Source organism: Hemitrygon akajei, chromosome 13 (genome assembly GCF_048418815.1).
Source record: "Hemitrygon akajei chromosome 13, sHemAka1.3, whole genome shotgun sequence".
NCBI classification, from domain to species: Eukaryota; Metazoa; Chordata; class Chondrichthyes; order Myliobatiformes; family Dasyatidae; genus Hemitrygon; species Hemitrygon akajei.
In genome coordinates this window covers 34203518-34226536 of record NC_133136.1, presented here as the reverse complement: position 1 = coordinate 34226536, position 23019 = coordinate 34203518, and the positions used below count along the sequence as shown (strand labels likewise).

The window sequence follows — 23019 nt, the reverse complement described above, 5'->3', positions numbered from 1 at the left end:
CTTTGTGTTCTAATCCTTTGCTCCATAATCCCCATTGAAATCGATGGAGTTTCAGATCCTGAGCTAGTATGACTTAGCACATGACCCAAAAGATCATTCCTCCAGTGCTGTGGTGGCAAATCCCAGTGAGATTCAAATCCACTGCTGGACGCCATGATAGTTCCAGTGCTACAGCAAATAGATATATTCAAAATTTGTTGTTTGGTCCTGGACTCTGTGTTTGATAGCTCGTGCAAAATTCCCATCCACCATTTGGGCCAAGGATGACTTGTTTCCCCTCCAGCTCTATGAGTCCTGAGATGACTGATCAACTAATGAGAACTTCAGACTCTTCCTCAGATGTCACTTTGGGAGCTTAAACATGCAGGTTGGTGTTTAATTTTGCTGGTGGTGTGCTACTTTCTGCCACTTATGTGAGGCTTCTGTGTTCCCCTGATGCATGAGCTTCAACTTGAAATACCATCCTGAATGTTTCTTCTCCACTTTATGTGATCATGGGCCATGGATTCCCATGAGTTTGTGGGGTTGCTTCATTTTTTTTCAGGGAAACTTTTCCTGTGGTAGAGATGGGAGCAGTGTTTGTTTCGGCAGTCTGGTGTTTGATACGTGAGTGTCATGGCCACCCTCATGTAAGTGACTGCGAATAATTAAAGATTCGGTACCAGTTGGTCCAGGAGCAGAGACTAATACTGATCTGCTTATCTTTTCAGTGACTTTGAAGGATTTTGTAAAGATAGCTTGGTCATATCTTTCAAGTATCCAGCTATACTTCTGTTTAAACAGTTAAATGATGATTAATGATGAGTCCTGACGAAGGGTCTCGGCCCGAAACGTCGACAGCACTTCTCCCTATAGATGCTGCCTGGCCTGCTGTGTTCCACCAGCATTTTGTGTGTGTTGTTGTTAAATGATGATTTTTCTTTTTGGAACTGATCGGATAAGCCAATAACATTTGCTGCAATGATTACAGATCTCATCTGTTCAGGAATTCTGCTGGCAGTAATAGAAATTACATGTCTTTATAATTACATAAGCCTAGAAGCAGCACACTTCGTACTGAAATATCAGATAGCTCCTAAGTGGCACTGACACATGAAATCAGTAGAACTTAATTGTCCCTGCAATATTAAAAAAAAGAAAAAATGTAAGGGTTAAAAGTGTGAAATTTCTTTGCATATCTTATAAGGTACAAGAGCCAAAGTGAATCTGTTTATGAATTCACCTGACCTTTGAGGTTGGGAATGAACAAGTTCATTTACTCTCTGGTATTAATTAGCATAATTTATATGGTGTATCTGCCCTCTGAGGAATTACCTTCTTTCTTTGATAGATTGTTTGATTTGTGGATTTGGACACAAGTTTGCTTATTGATTATTCCGTGCTACAGCATTAGCTCTGAAAAGTTGGCCCCAATTTTCGAAATGTACTTTCATCGCCATTCTAAATGACTTTTAGTTTCAGGTGCCATCACAAGCATGCTCATTTTTTTGTAACTCTTCTTTAATCCTTCAATCATTAGGGAAAGTTTTTTGTTTCTATGCACTACAAGGAAGTTAATGGATGTTACAACATAAGTTTTAAAAGAAATTTTCCTGCTTTGTGTTTTCTCTTACTCATCATTTTTTCTTGAAAATATAGTGCATCACATAAAGTTTGGACTTCACCTGAGTATTTCTTCCTTGGGTCATTTCTATTTCTACAGGAAATATGAGCATAATTAGGCCATTTGGCCCATTGAGTCTGCTCTGCCATTCATTCATAGCTGATCCTTTTTCCCCTCCTTAGCCCCACTCCCTGGCCAGCCCAATTTCCTCTTCCCTCATTGCAGACCAATCCCTAACCTTGCTCCTTGTCAGATGCAAACCTCAGCTTTCTTAGTTCCCTTTGATTCCAGAGCATTTCTGTTATCCTGTTTATCTTGCTGTCTGTTGCTCTCTAAAACACTTGTCTCTTGACTAAATTGTAGCTCTTAAACTTAATTGTTTCATTTCATTTGGTGATTTAGTTGCTAACAAATGCTCTGATTGAACAATTATTTCAAGTATTTATAACACAATGTTGGTAGGTAACATGTCAAATGTTATTACTTAACCATGATAATTTTTATTCTCTTGTCTGCAAATCCTGAAAACTTGCAGAATTCCTTGGCACACCACTTGTGCTGTTGAATACCATAACATCATTACTAGATCAACTTATATGGTTTTTGTTCATTACTGCTATTCAAGCTTAACTTCTGTTATGTTTCAGTTCATTGCCACTGATAAAATTCATTACTTCACTGATGTGTTTGAATATATTATTAACCTTTGATCTGGTTGTTTATTACATTGACTAGATGCATTGGATTTTTGTAGAAAACAGGATTTTTTGGCCTTTTTAAAAATGTGTCAATGAATTTTAAGAAGGCATATGATAAAGTTCCCTTAGTAGGCTCATTTAGAAGGTCAGGAGGCATGGGATTCAGGGTAAGTTAGCTGTGTTGATTAAGAATTGACTTGTCCAAAGAAGACTAAGGATGGATGTAGTTGGAGGATATTCTACCTGGAGTTTGATGACCGCTGGTGTTCCACCAGGATCTGTTCTGGGAACCCTGCTTTTTTGTGATTTTCATAAATAAGTTGGATGAGGTAGTGAAAGGGTGAGTTAGTAAGTTTGCAAATGATACAAAAGTTGGCGGAGTTGTGAATAGTGTAAAATGTCATAGGTTACAATGGGAGATGTAACAGGATATAGAGCTGGGTTGATGTGTCATATGGAGTTCAATTTGGAAAAGTCTGAAGTAATACCCTTTGGAAGGTCAAATCTGAAGCAAGAATACAGGATTAATAACATGATCCTTGTTAGTGTGGAGGAACAGAGGGATTTTGAGGTCCACGTGCATGAAGCCCTCAAAGATGACACGCAAGTAGATAGTGGTTGAGAACTCCACCAACCTTTATGTCATCTGCAAACTTACTGAAAGTGTGCTTTCTTCATTAGTCAGGGGATTGAGTTCAGGAACCGCAAAGTAATGTTGCAACTCTATAAAGCCTTGGTCAGATCACACTTTAAGTATTGTGTTCTGGTCGATCAGATGTTCTGGTGTTCTGGATGTAAAGGAAGGATGTAGAAGCTTTAGAGAGGGAGTAGAAGAGATTTACAAAGATGTTGTCTGGATTAGAGAGCATGTCTTATGAGGATAGGTTGCACGAGCTAGAGCTTTTCTCTTTGGAGCAGAGGAAGATGAGGAATAGAAGATGATAACTGGCATAAATTGAGTGGATGGCCAGAGACTTTTTTTCCAGGGTAGAGATGGCTAATATGGGTGAGGGGGGGATAATTCTAAGTTGATTCAAGGAATGTATAGGGGTGGGGGATGGCAGAAATAAGTTCTTTACGCAGAGAGAATTCAGTGCATGGAACGGCCTGCCAAGGTGGTGAAATGGCAGATATATTAGGGGCATTTTAAAAAACTTAGATCTTGGCTCAGTACATGAGTGATAGAAAAAGGAGGGCTCTGTAGGAGGGAGGCATTAGATTGATCTTGGGGTAGGTTAAATGGTTGGCACAACATCATGGACTGAAGGGCCTGTACTGTTTAATGTTCTATTAGTTTATTTTGTTTTCATTAAAGAGTTAATATACAGTGGTGTTAGAAAGTTTGTTAACCCTGCAGGATTTTCTCTATTTCTGCATTAATATGACCTAAAATGTCATTAGATCTTCACCCAAGTTCTAAAGCTAGATAAAGAGAACCCAATTAAATAAATAACACAACAACATTATACTTGTTTGTTTACTTATGGAAAAAATGATCCAATATTATATGTAGTTGTTGGAGAAAGTATGTGAACCTCTGGGGTAATGCCTTCTAGAAAAGATATTTGCAGTCAGGATTTCCAATCAATGAGATACAATTGGAGGTGTGGGTTGTAGAGATGCACTGCCCTAGTAAAAGACACACAAAGTCAGGTTACTGACAGAGTCTGTACTTCTCAAATAGGGTCTGCTTATGTCCACCATGCCTCGATCAAAATAACTTTCAGAGGACCTTAGAAGAAGGATTGTAGAGATGCATCAAGCTAGAAAAGACTACAAAAGCATTTCTAAAGACTTGAATGTTCATCAGTCCACAGTAAGAGAAATGATTTACAAATGGAGGAAACTCAGTACAGTTGTTACTCTCCCTTGGAGTGGGCATCCTGCAAAGATCACACCAAGAGTGCAATGTACAATGCTGAAGGAGCTGAATAAGAACCCAAGTGTAACGGCAAAAGACCTGCATAAGTCTCTAGAACTTGCTAAAGTCTCTGTTCATCTGTCCACTATAAGGGAAACGCTGAACAAGATTAGTGTTCATGGAAGGACACCACTGCTCTCCAAAAAAAAAATGCTGCATGTCTCAGGTTTGCAAAAGAGCACCTGGTTGTTCTACAATGCTTCTGGGACAATGTTCTCTGGACAGATGAGACAAATTGAACATTTTGGCAGAAATGCACACTGCTACATTTGGAGGAAAATGGGCACAGCACACCAACACCAAAACCTCATCCCATCTGTGAAGCATGGTGGAAGGAGCATCTTGGATTGGGGTTGCTTTGTTGCCTCAGGGCCTGGACAGCTTGCAATCATTGAGGGAGCAATGAATTCAAAATTGTATCAAGATATTTTACGGGAGAATATCAGGGTAGCAGTCTGTCACCTGAAGCTTAATAGAAGTTGGATAATACAACAGGACAATGGTCCGAAAGGCAAGAGTAAATCAACAACAGAATGGTTTAAAAAGGAGAAAATTCGTGTTTTGGAACGGCTGAGTCAAAGTATTGACCTTAATCCTATGGAAATGTTGTGGAAGGACCTGAAGCAAGCAGTTCATGCAAGGAAGCCCACCAACGTCCCAGTGTTCAAGCAATTTTGTAAGGGGGAATGGCCTAAAATACCTCTGAGCCAATGTGCAGGTCTGTTCAACAGTTACTGGAAATGTTTGGTTGAAGTTATTGCTGCACAAAGGGGTCACACCAGTTACTGAAAGCAGAGGTTCTCATACTTCCAACAAATGCATGTAATATTGGATAATTTTTCTCAATAAAGAAATGAACAAATATACTGTTTTTTGTTATTTAATTAACTGGGTTTGCTTTATTTAGTTTTAGGACTTGCGTGAAGATCTAATCACATTTTAGGTCATATTTATGCAGAAATAGAGAAAATTCTACAGGGTTCATGAACTTTCTAGCGCTACTGTAGAAGGACATTTTAAGGTAAGTTTTAAAGTGCAATATTTTCAGTACTTTGCGAAAATGTGATGAGCTGGCCTTCATGCCAAAATAATAGCACCTTCTGTGATTTCAAACAAATCCTGTATTGAGGATTAGATAGGCTCTGTGGTTTTGATTTATGTTTTTACAACTTTAATGGCAATCAGGCATCAGCTGTCAGCACCTGATATCCACCACAGTTATGCCATGAAGCTGGGTGAACAGCCAGTCAGATTGAAGAATGGGCACAAAGATCAAACAAGGATTTAAAGAAATGAGAATACTGCATAAAAAGTTGAGAGTGACCTCTTAATGTATGATTTCATGTTGATTACAAAGTCTAAGTGCTTGCCATTTGTTACTGGCACATGAACTGCAAATGTGGTGGCGCAGTGCTTAAAAACAATCGTTTAATTGCCCAACAATGGTGTTGATTCAGCACCATGTTGGGCAGCTGTTTTGTTATCGTATCAGGTGAGAGCTGCTCACAATGCAATCTTCTGAGCATGTTTTTTAAGTCACCAGTACAAAATGAAGCTTTTTTAAAAATAATAAACAAACCACTAATCTTGTGACTTATTGCCAGTGTCTACCCAAGAACTGAAGAAAATATACTTCTTATTGGATTATGTGTGTACCGAATTAGGTCTACTGGATAAAATTCCACTAAAAAAATTGCACTCACAACCAAAGAAACACTAAAATTGGAATCAGATTTATTATCACAGACATATCAGAATTGGAATCAAAATCAGATTTAGTATTGGTGGCATACGTCGTGAAATTTGTTGTTTTGCAGCAGCAGTACATTACAATACATAAAATTAAAAGCTATACATTGCAATAAGAAATATATATTTAAAAATTGAGTAGTACAAACTGAGTGCAAAAGATAGTGAGGTATTGTTCATAGGTTCATTGTCCATTCAGGAATCTGATGACAAGTGGAGAAGCTGTTCCTGAGGCGCTGAGTGTCTGTTTTCAAGCTCCTGTACCACCTCCTTGATGGTTGTAATGACAAAAGGTTATGTCTGGGACGATGGGGTCCCTCATGATGGATGCTGCCTTTTTGAGCGCATCCATCATATTCTGAAATATGTTGTGCAAGTTCAATCACAAACAAAATAAAATCTGCAGATGTTGGAAATCCAAGCAACAGATTCTTCACACATTGTCGTGAAAGATGTTTTGCAGCATTACAGATCTGGTCAATCTGGTATAGTCATGGACCTTTAACTGTACAAAGTCAGAGAAAGACATAAATAACAACTGACTTTAGGTGCCACGGAGGAGAGAGAGACCGCAGAGCAAATGTCTTCCATGCTTACTCAAAGTGGCTACATTTCTGGTCAATAATGTGCATGCCAGGAGGAAGATTTTATTTATCAGGGTTGCTATGAAATGTAGCTGGCCTTCCATGAAAACAGTATGCCTTTTCGATATGTCAAGATGCTCAGCACACCATTGTTTACACCTGGAGGGTGAAGGTCCTCAATGGAAAATGGATTTCGTAGAAAAAACATAGAAACATATAAAACCTACAGCACAATACAGGGCCTTTGGCCCACAAAGCTGTGCTGAACATTTCTGTGGTGAACTACATATACGTGTCTGGACACGCCCCCCCTGCTGACTGCTCCTGTGGCTCCTCCCACAGACCCCTGTATAAAGGCGATTGGAGGCACTGCTCCTCCCTCAGTCTCCAGGATGTTGTGTGGTGGTCTCTTGCTGCTGTCGCTGCTGATGGTGCTTTCTTCCAGCTAATAAAAGCCTACCTTGACTCACGTCTCCGAGAGTTATTGATGGTGCATCAATTTTATTAGCTGGAAATTTTAAAACATGGAAAGTATTTTACATCCGGAAAAGTTGGACATTGATCCTCAAGCCCCAGAAGCAGCTATTGCCTTTGAGCTCTGGCTTGCATGCTTCCAATCGTACTTGGAAGAGAGTCCCGTGACTGAGCCTGCTATCATGCACAAAATCCTCCTCTCCAGGGTCAGTCCGAAGGTATACCCCCTTATCAGGTACCTGCCGACCTACCAAGGGGCACTGGACGCCCTCAAAAGACAGTACCTGCGGCCGGTGAACACCGTCTATACAAGACATTGCTTAGCGACGCGGCGGCAGCGGGCCAGAGAGTTGAGCGCTGAGTTTGTCCAGGCCCTACAGACATTCGTGCGGGCCTGCGACTGCAGGGGACTGACGGCAGAACAGCATGCGGAGCTCCTGGTACGAGACGCCTTCGTTACAGGGATCAGGTCAGTGTACGTGTGCCAGCGGCTGCTGGAAAACGCCGATCTTACCTTACGCTCGGCGATTGAGCTGGCCGACGCACTGGAGGCTGCTCTGCATAACGACGATGCTGTCCAGCCGCGCGATCTCCCGCCGACCCCGTGGACGCCGCAGACCCCGTCACCCGCCGGCGAATCGACCTCGGCTGCTGCCAGTCGCAAGTCCGCCCAGTGTTAATTCTGCGGACCCGAAAAGCACCTCCGAAAACGCTGCCCGGCCCGAGAAGCGACCTGCTCCAGCTGCGGAAAGAAGGGCCATTTCGCCAAGGTCTGTAAGTCTAAACCACGAGCAGGGTCGAGCAGCGCCTCGTGCGAGGCATGGGGGCCGCCATCTTGGTCACCGCCATCTTGCCTGCCCGCCTCGTGCGAGGCATAGGGGTGGCCATCTATGTCGGCACCACCTCGCCCCGCCTCCAACCCACAGGTGCTTACCGGGCACCAAGACGGCGATTCAACTCTGGCCTCCGTAACCCTCGACCAAAGCGCCCCACACCAGCTTGCAAGGTCAATGATGGAGATCCTGGTGGAGGGGCACAGGACTAGCTGTCTGTTTGACACGGGCAGCACTGAGAGTTTTATTCACCCGGACACGGTGCAACACTGCGGACTCGTGACACAGCCGGTAAGCCAGATGGTCACCATGGCTTCTGGGTCGCATTCCACAGACATCCGGGGGGGGGGGTTGTGTAGCGACATTGGTGGTGCAGGGCACAGAATATCGGGACTTTGCGCTACTGGTCATGCCTCAACTGTGTGCGCCTGTGCTATTGGGGCTGGACTTCCAGAGCCACCTAAAAAGTGTGACAATGGAGTATGACGGGCCCCTCCCACCACTCACTGTCAGGAATCCTCAGTTTTGTGGGACTTCGTCATATACCCCGTTACTGACCACACACACACACCGACCCACACGTCCCGCCCAGCACCATGCCGACAGCTGCGCTACCGACACCACTTGCAGCCTCTCCACCCTCAAGATCCCTCCCCCACCGCTGTTCGCCAACCTGACCCCCGACTGTAAACCTGTGGCAACTAAAAGCAGGAGGTACAGCGCGAGGGACAGGGCCTTCATTCAGTCAGAGGTGCAGCGGCTGCTCAGGGAGGGGATCATTGAGCCAAGCACAAGTCCTTGGAGGGCCCAGGTGGTTGTTGTTCGGACCGGGCAGAAAAATAGGATGGTCGTGGACTATAGCCAGACCATCAATAGGTTCACGCAGCTTGACGCGTACCCCCTACCCCGCATCACGGATATGGTCAACCAGATAACTCAGTACAAGGTGTACTTGACAATAGATCTGAAATCCGCTTACCACCAGCTCCCCATCCTCCCGGAGGACCGCCCCTACACCGCCTTCGAGGCGGGCGGCAGGCTCTATCACTTCCTGCGCGTCCCCTTCGGTGTCACGAATGGTGTCTCTGTCTTCCAGAGGGAAATGGATCGGATGTTGGACCAGTGCCAACTGAAGGCCACATTTCCATATCTGGATAACATCACCATCTGCGGTCACGACTGGCCGGATCACAACACCAACCTCCAACGATTTTTCCAAGTGGTCAAAGCTCTGAACCTTACCTATAACAGGGATAAGTATGTGTTTCGGAACCACCCGACTTGCTATCCTTGGGTATGTCGTCGAGAACGGGGTCATTGGCCCTGATCCCGACCATATGCGCCCCCTGTTAGAACTCCCTCTTCCCACCACCCTCAGAGCCCTCAGACGGTGCCTGGGCTTCTTTTCCTATTACGCCCAATGGGTCCCTCATAACGCAGACAAGGCCCGCCCCCTGGTCAAGTCCAGCACTTTTCCCCTCTCTGCCGAGGCCCGCGCGGCCTTCAGCCGCATTAAAGGGGACATTGCCAAAGCAACGATGCATGCGGTGGACGAGACCATTCCCTTCCAAGTAGAGAGTGACGCCTCCGATTTCGCGCTTGCTGCTACCCTCAATCAGGAAGGCAGGCCAGTAGCATTCTTTTCTCGTACCCTTCAAGGCTCTGAAATTCGGCACTCCGCGGTGGAGAAAGAAGCCCAGGCCATAGTGGAAGCTATTAGGCACTGGAGGCACTATCTCACCGGCAAAAGGTTCACCTTGCTGACCGACCAGCTCTCAGTTGCGTTCATGTTTAGCAAACAACAGCGGGGCAAAATCAAAAATGATAAAATTTTGCGGTGGAGAATAGAACTCTCCACCTACAACTATGATATCCTGTACCAGCCTGGAAGGCTCAATGAGCCCCCTGATGCCCTATCCCGGGGAGCGTGTGCCAGCGTACAGCTCGACCAGCTATACGCCCTCCATGCAGATCTTTGCCACCCGGGGGTCACCTGATTTTACCATTTCGTGAAAGCCCGGAACCTGCCTTACTCCCTTGAGGACATCAGGACGATGACCAGGGACTGCCAAGGCTGCGCTGAGTGCAAACTGCACTTCTACCGTCCTGAAAAGGCACAACTTATCAAGGCCACCCGCTCCTTTGAGCGACTGAATGTTGACTTTAAGGGCCCCCTTCCCTCCACCGACCGCAATGTCTACTTTCTCAACATTATCGACGAGTACTTGCGGTTCCCTTTTGCCATCCCCTGCCCCGACACCACTGCCACGTCCGTCATAAAAGCCCTGCGCCAGCTCTTCACTCTGTTCGGATATCCCTGCTATATCCACAGTGATAGAGGGTCCTCCTTTATGAGTGACGAGCTGCGCCAGTACCTGCTGGCTAGGGGCATTGCTACTAGTAGGACCACGAGCTATAATCCCCGGGGAAATGTACAGGTGGAGAGGGAGAATGCCACTGTGTGGAAGGCCACGCTCTTAGCCCTTAAGTCAAAGCGATTGCCGATCTCTCGCTGGCAGGAGGTTCTCCCCGAGGCACTCCACTCCATCCGCTCTCTGTTATGTGCCTCTACCAATGCCACCCCTCATGAGCGCCTCTTTTCTTTTCCCAGGAAGTCTGCCACCGGGACCACCCTACCGGCTTGGCTGACGTTCCCAGGGCCAGTGCTGCTCCGGAAACATGCGAGGAGCAATAAATACTCCCCGCTGGTCGAGAGGGTTCACCTACTACATGCGAACCCCCAGTATGCCTATGTGGTCTTACCTGATGGGTGGGAGGACACGGTCTCCGTCCGCGACCTGGCGCCCGCAGGAGCAGCAGACCACTACCCTGAACAATCCACGGTAACTATGAACCTTGTACCCACCGAGGTGTATACCCACCTGACACCGCGCACACCAAGCCCTACACAGACTCCTCACGACACTCCCATACCGGGCGCCACACACACGCATGAGGGATCACTGACGCCTAGTGGGCTGACACCTCCAGTCAGGCCGGAACCAACACAACCACCGACACTGGTGCAATCACCACCGGTGCTACGTAGATCGCAGCGACAGATTCGACCACCTGATAGACTTAACCTGTAAATATACTTGTAAGAAACTTCGCCCCATGGGGACTCTCTTTTAAAACAAAGGGGGGGTGAATGTGGTGAACTACATATACCTGTCTGGACACGCCTCCCCCCCCCCCCGCTGACTGCTCCTGTGGCTCCTCCCACAGACCCCTGTATAAAGGCGATTGGAGGCACTGCTCCTCCCTCAGTCTCCAGGATGCTGTGTGGTGGGCTCTTGCTGCTGACAGTGCTTTCTTCCAGCTAATAAAAGCCTACCTTGACTCACGTCTCCGAGAGTTATTGATGGTGCATCAATTTCCTTCCCTGGGAAATTACCAAGGGTTACCCATAGCCCTGTATTTTTCTGAGCCCCATATACCTGTCCGGGAATCTCTTAAAAGACCCTATTGTATCCGCCTCCACCACTGTTGCCGGCAGCCCATTCCACACACTCACCACTCTGCATTAAAAAAAAACTTACCCCTGACATCTCCTCTGCACCTACTTCCAAGCACCTTAAAACTGTATCCTCTTGTGCTAGCCATTTCAGCCCTGGGAAAAAGCCTCTGACTATCCACACGATCAATGCCTCTCATCATCTTATACACCTCTGTCAGGTTACCTCTCATCCTCCGTTACTCTAAGGAAAAAGGGCCGAGTTCACTCAACCTATTCTCATAAGGCATACTCCCCAATCCAGGCACGTCATGAGGCATCCGTTAGTCTCGCGAGACCATGGATCTGCGCCTGGAAAGTCTTGCTTCAGTCTGTGTTGGTACAGCAGCGTCTGTTGTGGCTGTAGAGGCCCACACGGGAGTGACAGTCTCGGCTGTAGCGACTGCATTTGAAGGCGGTGTCCTCCGGTGTTGTCTTGGTGCTGTTTGTTCTGCGAGTGCACTTTTCTTCATCAGCAAGCCTCAGCTTCTTTTCTCCTCTTCATAGCCCTCTGCATAGTTCCAGCCTCCAGCGAGAGCGATTGCTTACAGTGTCCTCCCACCTCTCGACATTCATGTTCAGTGACTTCATGTCTCACTTGCAGACATCTTTGAAACGAAGATGGGGTCGCCCTTGTGCTCTCTTGCCAGAGGCCAGTTCCCTGTACAGCAGGTCTTTCGGGATCCTCCTGTCTGACACGCGGTGTACGTGGCCCAGCCAGCGGAGACGGCGTTGTTGGAGCAGGGTGAAGAGGCTGGGTATCTGGGCGCAGGCCAGGACCTCATTGTTGGTGACTCGGTCAGTCCATTTGATGTCCAGGATGCATCTCAGACTGCAAAGGTGGAAGGTGTTGAGACGCCACTCTTGTCTGGAGTAGAGGCTCCAGGTCTCGCTGCCGTAAAGCAGTGTGCTGAGGACGCAGGCCCTGTAGACTGCAGCCTTGGTGTGTGTCGTCAGCTTTCTGTTCTCCCAGACTCTCTTTGTCAGCCTGGTGAATGTTGAGGCTGCTCGTCCGATCCGTCAGTTGATCTCGGGGTCTAGGGAGAGACTGTACATGATGGTGGAGCCAAGGTATGTAAACTCGTGATCTACCTCCAGCTCGTAGTTGTTGATGGAAATGGCAGGGGGGTGCTCAACGCTTGGCCCAACACGTTGGTCTTCTTCAGGCTGATGGTCAAGCTGAAGTCCTGACAGGCTCTTGAGAAGCTGTCCATGAGGCATTGCAGTTGCTCTTCAGAGTGTGTTGCTGGTGCCACATTGTCTGCAAACAACATGTCCCTGATGAGTACTTCGCGAACCTTGGTTTTCACCCTCAGCCGGGACAGCCTAACAGCCTGAATCCAGGCAACATCCTTGTAAATCTCCTCTGCACCCTTTCTATGGCTTCCACATCCTTCCTGTAGTGAGGCGACCAGAACTGAGCACAGTACCCCAAGTGGGGTCTAACCAGGGTCCTATATAGCTGCAACATTACCTCTCGGCTCCTAAACTCAATCCCACGATTGATGTAGGCCAATACACCGTATGCCTTCTTAACCACAGAGTCAACGTGCTCAGCAGCTTTGAGTGTCCTATGGACTCGGACCCCAAGATCCCTCTGATCCTCCACACTGCCAAGAGTCTTACCATTAATACTATATTCTGTCATCATATTTGACCGACCAAAATTAACCATGTCACACTTATCTGGGTTGAACTCCATCTGCCACTTCTCAGCCCAGTTTTGCATCCTATCGATGTCCCGCTGTAACCTCTGACAGCCCTCCACACTATCCACAACACCTCCAACCTTCGTGTCATCAGAAAATTTACAAACCCATCCCTGCACTTCCTCATCCAGGTTATTTATAAAAATCATAAAGAGTAGGGGTCCCAGAACAGATCCCTGAGGCACACCACTGGTCACCGACCTCCATGCAGAGTATGACTGGTCTACAACCACTCTTTGCCTTCTGTGGGCAAGCCAATTCTGGATCCACAAAGCAATTTCCCCTTTGATCCCATGCCTCCTTACTTTCTCGATTTTCCTTGCATGGGGTACCTTATCAAACGCCTTGCTGAAATCCATATACACTACATGTACTGCTGTATCTTCATCAATGTGTTTAGTCACATCCTCAAAAAATTCAATCAGGCTCGTAAGGCATGACCTGCCTTTCACAAAGCCATGCTGGCTATTCCTAATCATATTATGTCTCACTGGATATTCATAAATCCTGCCTCTCAGGATCTTCTTCATCAACCATCATGAAGAAATCTAGTTTTCAATTTGCGGACTTAGATCAAGGAATCATTTATGTAATTGAGCAGAGATTTCAGTGTCAATCAGCCATATGCCTGTTGCTCCTTTGTGGGTGGTAGTGATTGGTGTGAGAGGAAGATCACACAATCAGCAATGGGTCAATGACTTTGCATGATTTCTAGGAGAAGAGCTTCTCCTTCAAGGTGTCAATATTAACCATGCTGACAAATTTTTCAAAGAAACCCACAGGCTTTATTTGTCACGTACACTTTGAAACATACAATGAAGTGTGTGGTTTGCATAGAGCAGGGGTTCCCAATCTGGGGTCCGTGGACCCCTTGGTTAGTGGTAGGTGTCCATGGCATAAAGAAGTTTGGGAGCCACAGGCATAGAAAATGTGCTGGGGGCTCTCCACAAATGTTGCTATGCTTCTATCACCAGCATACCATGCCCAAAACCAACTAACCCTAATTTGTATGTCTTTGGAATGTGGAAGGAAACCCACATGGGGAGAATGTACAAACTCCTTACAGACAGTGCAGGAAATGGAGCCCCAATCTTGCCTCTGGCTCTGTGAGGCATTAAATGGAAAGATTAGCTATGTCACATGTAACATTGAAACATACAGTGAAATGCGCCATGTTACGAGGTTTACGCTGCGCAGCCCACAAGTATCGCCAGGCGTCTGGCACACAAGTGGCATACCCGCAGCTCACTAACCCTCCCTGTGCATCTTTGGAATGTGTGAGGAATCTGGAACACCCGGAGGAAATCCACTACTGAGCAGTCAGCTGAAAGATGAAGCTGTGGCTGCTAAGTAGAGGCACCCTCCTGGCTGTAAGCCGCCTGCCTCCTCTTGCTCCTGCTACTCTCAGCCTTTGGGTGATATGTTTACCAGCTGAGTGTCCTTGCTGCTCTTGCTCCAGCAACGGCTGCTGTGTGCGATTTGCTAGACTGTGCGCCATGCAGCTTGTGTTGAAGTCCTACATCTATTTGGCATGTACTCCAGGTCCCCCGGGATTGAAGCACAGCTTCAGGAGATGAATGGTATTTTCCAGTATCACCCAGCATGTGGACTGCTCTTGACCCACAGATGTATCACTTTTTGGCAGTCTCAGTTGCTGAAAATGTCTAGCAATGCATTCTCCGTCCGCAGGGTGGAGTCACGTTGGCTCTCCTGGAGCACGGCATTCATCGTGAAGGAATTTCTAATTCACAAAACGTTGCACATTGGGAATGTGCATAAAAGGACCTGCTTATTAAGGGGAGCCTATAATGACAATGCGTGCAGTCTGTGGGTACACTTTGTGGAGATCTAGCAGAACGTAAATGTTTGTCTGTGAGCTGTGACCCAGTCTCTCGCTGAAATCATTTCTTTGCAGTAGAGTACCTGGGTGACCTCAGTGATGAGACAGAGATGTGCTAAGGCCACTTGGAAAGGTCCTGTGAGAGGAGGGTGATAGTCTCATTAACTTTGCCCTCCACATCAGTTTAAGCACGAGAGTAGCGCTGCAGGATTTGACCCACAGAATGTCTCATTCCTCTGTGATAACAGTTTTAGAAAACCTGTGCCTGGGAATACCTTGTTCACCAAGGAGGGCCTGGTAGCATGTGGTGGTCCTAGTGGGCTCTCTGAGAGCAGGCTATGTTATTTTCCTCTTACTTCCATGTAAATGACACTTCATGCCATAATCATGCCTTCAGTATTGCATTGCTACCAATGATGTAACATGGTTAGCTTAAACACACACACTGTGGACCTTTTATTGGCCTGCTGTGAACTTTGAAGCTGCTCAGACTAATGTCCATCAGTGTATCCCTGCAGCTAATGAGCAAAGCAATAAGCTGATGCATAACGTTCTTAGTAGCATTGGGTTTGTCCTTCAGAATCACTGACATATGCCGTGAAATTTCACGAGGAAATCTGCAGATGCTGGATGCTGCGGATGCCGTGAAATTAGTTGTTTTGTGGAACTGGTATCTTACAATATGTAAAGTGATTATAAGTTGCAATTAGAGTTTGCAATTTAACAAATAGTGCAAAAGTAAACAAACATACAGTGCGAATGGTTTGGGTGCCTCGATAGCGTAGCAGTTAGTGAGGTGTTCCGGTCTGGAGTTCAGTACTACACTATCTGTGAGGAGCTTGTGCGTTCTCCCCTTGAACTCTGTGGGTTTCCCACAGGTGGCTCCGGTTTGTTCCCACATTCCAAAGGCATGCCGGTTAGTAGGTGAATTGGTCATTGTAAATTGTCCTGTGATTAGGCTAGTGTTAAATGCTGAGCAGTGTGGCTCGTTGGGCTGGATGGACCTGTTCTGTGCCATATCTCTAAATAAAAACTAACTTTTAGAAAATGAAAACAAAAGTTGAGGTCATACTCACGGTCTGTTCTGAAATCTGATAGTGGAGGGGAAGAAGCTGTTCCTAAAACATTGGGTGTGTGTCATCAGGCTCCTGTACTTTGTGTCTGATGGTAGCAGTGAGAAGAGGGCATGTTATTGTGTGGTGTTTTGAGTTGTCATTATGTCAATATGAACAAACGGCACATGAACTATTGATATTATTAGGAGGCACTGAAGCCTGGATTATGCACATGAGTGCCTTGTCTAATTTTGCAGTTGATATGCTTTCACCTGGAAATAATTGTTAATACGATCTAATCTGGGGGAATAAAATAAACCTTTCACAGTCAGTGGCTAAAAATCAGGTGGTATGCAATCCAATTTCTGGCAAAGTATTTATAAAAGCACCCTGTTTCAAAACACAATGTTTTTGAATTAACTGCGAAGAGCTTTTTGTCCAACACCATATAATCTCACTGAGATGAAAAATTGCATTTCTGATTGCTGTCACTCAGAGTTGTAATCAATATTTTATAAGGGGAGCTGAATATGGTCTATCAATATTATTGGAATGATCGGGTTTCAGTTTTGGGGGTCTTCTCAGAAGGAGAATAATATTATAATGTGCTTTATTTTCCAAGAAAAATAACTGGTAACATATGGATTGGATTTTTTTTGGTTTGTCTAATTGTGGAATTTGATAGATAGATAGATAGATAGATAGATAGATAGATACTTTATTCATCCCCATGGGGAAATTCAACATTTTTTTCCAATGTCCCATACACTTGTTGTAGCAAAAACTCATTACATACAATACAATACTTAACTCAGTAATAATATGATATGCATCTAAATCACTAGCTCAAAAAGCATTAATAATAGCTTTAAAAAGTTCTTAAGTCCTGGCAGTTGAATTGTAAAGCCTAATGGCATTGGGGAGTATTGACCTCTTCATCCTGTCTGAGGAGCATTGCATCGACAGTAACCTGTCGCTGAAACTGCTTCTCTGTCTCTGGATGGTGCTATGTAGAGGATGTTCAGGGTTTTCCATAATTGACCGTAGCCTACTCAGCGCCCTTCGCTCAGCTACCGATGTTAAACTCTCCAGTACTTTGCCCACGACAGAGCCCGCCTTCCTTATCAGCTTATTAAGACGTGAGGCGTCCTTCTTCTTAATGCTTCCTCCCCAACACGCCACCACAAAGAAGAGGGCGCTCTCAACAACTGACCTATAGAACATCTTCAGCATCTCACTGCAGACATTGAATGACGCCAACCTTCTAAGGAAGTACAGTCGACTCTGTGCCTTCCTGCACAAGGCATCTGTGTTGGCAGTCCAGTCTAGCTTCTCGTCCAACTGTACTCCCAGATACTTGTAGGTCTTAACCTGCTCCACACATTCTCCATTAATGATCACTGGCTCCATATGAGTCCTAGATCTCCTAAAGTCCACCACCATCTCCTTGGTCTTGGTGACATTGAGACGCAGGTAGTTTGAGTTGCACCATATCACAAAGTCCTGTATCAGTTTCCTATACTCCTCCTCCTGTCCATTCCTGACACACCCCACTATGGCCGTGTTTTGATCTGTTATGTCTGTTTTGATCCATGCCTCATTTATTAGTTGGCTTAATGGTGATAATAATTGTATTTGTATGAGGTTCTTTGCTCAAACTTGATCATGCTTATCAATACAATAGTTTCACAAAATTAAACTAACTTAAGACTGGGTTAAAAGGAATCCAATGTAGACAGGATTGCAAAACCATGTACTTTATTCCTCAAGACTTCAGCAGTTTTTTGTGGACTAAGTGGAAAATTATAATGGATTGTAGTATCTTTTCCACTTGTTCAGCATTAAAACATTCTTTAATCTGCTTGCACATCTATTCTCAATGTTCAGTTTGCTTCTGTGGATATGTAGAATAAACAGTGAACTTTGAGTTATACTCATGCAGGCTCAATGAATGGGTCCTCCATTAAGTCCCCTCTAAGTGAGGCTGTGATATTGTCCCTGATTAATACCGCAGCTCTCCTCCACCTTCACCTTTTACCTCCTCTATCTTTTTTTCCTTTTCTCAACCACATCTCTGTTATGGCTCCATCATTAATCTATGCTCAAAGTTCATCACCCTTGCCCATAATGCTCCTAGCATTAAAATAGCACACTTCAAACCGTCTGTCCCATTGTGTCTATTGTCTTTTTCCTGCCTGCTCTTACTGATCATGACATCTACTTTAATCTCATCCCTCCACTTTATGACAAGCTAGTTTAAACCTTCCTGAGTAGCACTAATGAACCTCTTGGCCAAGATAGTGGTTCCCCTCCATTTAAGGTGCAATCCGTCCCACTTGCACAGGTCGCCCCTGACCCAGAACAGGTTTCAGTGATGCAAGAACCGGAAACCCTACCCCACGCACTATTTCTTCAGCCACTTACTCATCTGCTTTACCATTCTGTTTCTGCTCTGTCAAGAATGTAGCACTAGGAATAATCCAAAGATTACTACCTTCTGAGATCCTGCTTTTCAGCCTCTTTTCAAGCTCGTAATGCTCACAGTGCAGGATCTCTTACTCCTTTCCCAGAAAAATTGTGCAGTAATCTCCACAGGCTAAAAATAGCAAATCTCAGGCCCCCATTTATTGAAAAATTCAAGATGTTGCACTTAAAAAGATTGCAATAGGACACGACAGTCAGTGTATTTTATAACAAAAAAATCATGAGTTGGGTTTGAGCATGTAAATGTTTGGGCAAATAAACGGGAGCATTTGATGCCTTGTGCCTGTTTTTTCAAAAGCTAGCACAGAACAGTTGTCAGATAAAATAAGTGCCAGTGGATTAGAGGTTAAAATTAATATGGATAGAAATTTGCTTAAAGGACAAAAAAACAGTAGAAATTAATGGGATTTTTTTAGGTTTGAGATGGTAATTAGCTTTGTGTCACGGGGATAAATATTGAGCCTTCAGCTGTTCGCAATTTACATTAATAATTTGGTTGAGAGGACAATGTAGTGTTATTAAGTTTGCTGACCATACAATGCTGAGTTTAAAAGATAGAAAGTAGATGCAACCATATGTAACCTGGCCCCTCCAGCTTCCTCTGCCATTCATCAAAGTGAATGGGTATCTTCTACTGAAATGCCATCTCCCTGCACTATTCCATATCATTGGATTCCGTTAACATCGAGAGATCTATAGGTTTTTCTTTAATGAGTTCATTGACCAATCATCCACAGCCTTCTGGAATAGAGAATTCTGGATGAAGAGATTTTTCTTCATCTCAGTCTACACCTTACTGTGAGGCAGTGATCACTGCTTTTACCCTCCTTCAGTAGAGGAAGCATCTTTCCTTCATTTCAGCTTGGTTAGACCTGTGAGAAGTTTGTACATTTCAATACGATCTCTCCTTATTTTCCCAAACTTTACTGAATGCCACCCTACGCCATTCAATGTTTCTTCAAATGGCAAGCTCCTGGAGTAGTCAAGTGAATCAACATTGCACTCCCTCTCGGGCAAGTATAGCATATCTTAGGCAGGGAGACCAAAATTAATCAAACACTTACGGTGTTGTGACCAGAAATTTTGTGGTCTATGCTAATGACTTAAGCCTGGACCACTATTTCCAAATTTGCTAAATACAATAATCCTGTGAATCAGAAATAGGATTGTGTTAAATTGCAGTAAGATATAAGCAGGCGAGCAGAACTGGTAAATGAGGGTTAATGTGGAAAAATGTGAGAAAAATACATTTTGATTGGAAGAAGAGGAGAGACAAAGTGGAATGAAGGACATCCCTCAACTGAGGTGTGGATGCAGAGAGACCAGAGGTATGTGTGTACAATTATTGCTAGAGGCTAGAGAGGTTGAGATAGGGCATGTACAATTTTGGTTATTATTAATCGAGACATACAGTCTAAAGCTGGGGAAGTTATGGCAAACCTTTAAAAAAGACTGGTCTGGCCACATCTGGAATATTGTATTCAATTCCTTTTGCCACATCATAGGAAGGATATGATGGCTTTAGAGATGTTGCGGGGGAAGTGTATGAGAATGATTGCCAGGACGTGGGGCTACTGTTATGAAGCTAGATCAAAGAGGCTGGAGCTGCTTTCTCAAGAGGAGGCAGAATGGAGATTTGACTGAAGTGTTTGAAATAATGAGGGGCCTGGAAAGTTGTAGATAGTGGAAGGCTGTTCTGTTTGATGAAGATGTTGAGATGAAAGGTGTTACATAAAAGGCAAGTGAATTTAAAGTGAAATGAGGGAAAGCTTGCAAAGTATGTGGTTGGAATCAGACATGCACAGCCTGCAGATTTCCACTGAGTTAGTCAATTTCTGAAGTGTGTTAAGATTACAAAGGAGGTATTAGGTGGGGGCAGAATAAATCTGACATTTATCTATAGAGACAACTTACAGTAGCCAGTTAATCTATCAACTTATACATCTTTGAGATGTGGTTGGAAACTAGAGCACCCTGATGAAACCCAAGCAGTTATGGGGTGAATGTGCAAATTCCACACTGGAAAATGGTTTGCCCAAACTGAGGCAACATCTAAAGTAAGTTGGACAGTTAATTAACTGTTTATTTGGAGCTAGGTATTATTTAGCGTTCATTACAAATACTTCTCTATAATATTTTAAAATTTGCAATTGGTTTATTGTTGTCTTTATTTTGGTTCTATTACAGTATTGGCAAATTGATTGAAATCACTGTAAGTCACAACTGTTATAATGCTAGCAGGCCAATTATAGACACCATTATGCTACGGTAATCAGGGTTGCCGCTGGAGACTTTTATAACTCCTATTTTGTCATTGAGTTTATCCCTCAAAACGTGCAGCAGCTATGAGTGAAATACAGTTACAGGTTAACGATTGTGTTGTCAAGAAAATATTTTCAGAATGTTTAAAAATAAAGAGCTTGCATAGAAGCAGCAATCTATCAGGCAGCATCTGGTCTCTCCTTGGAAAATGAGTACAAGTTATTTGACATTTGCGATAGGAGTCTGATTCTTAGCTTGCATAGTGGATCTTATCTGAAGCCTGTTGACGGTGTGATTTCATTGCAGCTTCTCTTACACTGACACTTTTCTCTTTCACCCTTAACCTTGCTGTGGTGCTGCTGATGGTGAATGAACATGCTTCATTAAAATACGACCATAGCTCTGGAAAGACCTTCTTATTTATTTCCAGTTTTAGAAATTAGTAAATTTCCTCAATAAACTAGCCGTCACATTTCTGCTGATTATCCCTTTATAGTGAGGCTGTTGTTTTTCTTTTGAGCCTCCATTTTCTCCTAACGTACTACGGTATTTATATTAAAAAATAGTGTTTTGTGCTGCACTAGAGAAGTTGAATTAAACTCCTCTCAGCAAAGTAGCCATGAATTAAAACAATCATTGTAATTGGATGTGGAGAATAAAAATGGGTTTAGTGTAGGGTAAGAGTAAATGGGAGATTTATGGGGGTAAATGGTCTCTTTCTGTTCTCTATCGGTCTATGTCTCTCTGACTCTGACTATCATATTGGAACTTGGATTGAAGCGTTAGCTGAATGTTAAGTATGAAATTTATTTCGGTTAAGGTTTCAAATAATTTCTTTAGTACTTCAACATAGAGTATTCTATATGCCTTTACAAATTAATTTTCAATTATATAAGCTTAATTGCAATGGGTGTTAATCATTCTGAATGTTGAGGATGAATTCACAGAGCTTATTATATTACAGCATCAGTTTTCATCTGTCTTCAAAGGTGATTGGTTTTGACATTGGAAAGTATCAAAACATTTGTTTGAAATGGAGGTTTTACATGTTGATAATATGTTTGTAGATTCGAGAAATACTTAAGCAGTATTCCTATTTCTTCAAGCTTTAAGTGCATTTATATTCCAATGGCAAGTTTAAATTATAACCATGTAGATGTATAATGTATTTTGATAAACAAGTAAACAAAACACAATAATTTCATGCACCATTATAAAGGAATCTTAAGTTATTATTTCGTAGTATAATTTTGAGATTTCAGTGCACATTGATTGAATGCAGTACTTTAGGAGAAACCGAGTAAAAGAAAGAAACTGAAATAACGTTAGTCATCACAACCTAATATTTTATGGAAAATATTGGATGTTTATTGGCGTGTAGCTGCAGTTTGATATGAATCAATAAAATGCCAAAGCAATTCAACTTCTGTCATGTCAGTAAAATTTGAGAATTAAGCTTGACTGGTCTGGCATCATTATATGACCCACATGCTACTGTCAGTGTTGCTCTTCCCAGTACATAAATATTGAGATTTCAGGAGGATAAATTTATTTTATTATTTGTTAGCTATTAGTGCCAATGAATAGCAAGCTTCTATAATGTAACAACTGGATACCAAGTTTTAGTTCACTGGATGTTAGGGTGGTATAGAAACACTATTTTTCAAAGTCTCCTCTGGTAAAAACAACAGCAGTTCACCTTTTGTTTCATCATAGTGAAAGTATGTGTAGTTTCTAAATGCAAACCAACAGTCTGCATTATTGGCCTGAAAGGTTTTCCCTGATATTGGATCAGGTGCTTTCAGAAAACAAAAACTGCTTGACTAATGCACACAAGTGGTTTCGTTATTTATTGAGAAGCACTGCTGTAAATAGATCAGGTTGCTTTGTCTTCCGGCTCATACAGAAAATCCCAGCATTGTGGCCAATGTAGTTGTCTTTGAGGATGCAATTGGTAGAGCAGATAGAAGCAAACTTTGAAGTTCTGGTGTATTTGGATAAAAGTTGTTTGACAAGGTGCCATGGACAGTTTGAGAAAGGGTATCATTTCGGAATTTTATAATTTGCTGGTATCTTGCTGGTCTGAAAATTCACAATACAAATTGAGAACTTGGGAGGAAAATTTGCAGCTTAAAATTTAGAATGAAGAGTGGAAAACAGCTTGTACCAATGCTCATACTAAGTCAATAAACACTCGCCTTAAGTTGATAGAGTACAAACGGTTAATGTTGGCGTATGTCACACCAGTGGAATTAAACCGATACAACAAAAACATATCAGACATATGTACAAAATGTACAGAAGCTAGAGG

General features: G+C 43.8%; 1 protein-coding gene across 4 annotated transcripts in view; it reads left to right on the top strand.

Annotated features, from left to right (window-relative positions):
- The window catches only part of LOC140737758 (potassium/sodium hyperpolarization-activated cyclic nucleotide-gated channel 1-like), a 382146-nt gene that overhangs the window by 6967 nt on the left and 352160 nt on the right, over positions 1-23019 (top strand). The window contains exon 1 of one of the 4 annotated variants that reach the window (XM_073064380.1): positions 10620-10705. The exons of the other annotated variants lie outside the window; for them this stretch is intronic. Coding sequence (XP_072920481.1) covers positions 10629-10705 — 77 coding nt within the window. The 5' untranslated portion in view covers positions 10620-10628. Of the gene's footprint in view, positions 1-10619; positions 10706-23019 lie in introns of those variants that run through there. 4 annotated transcript variants of the gene reach the window in all.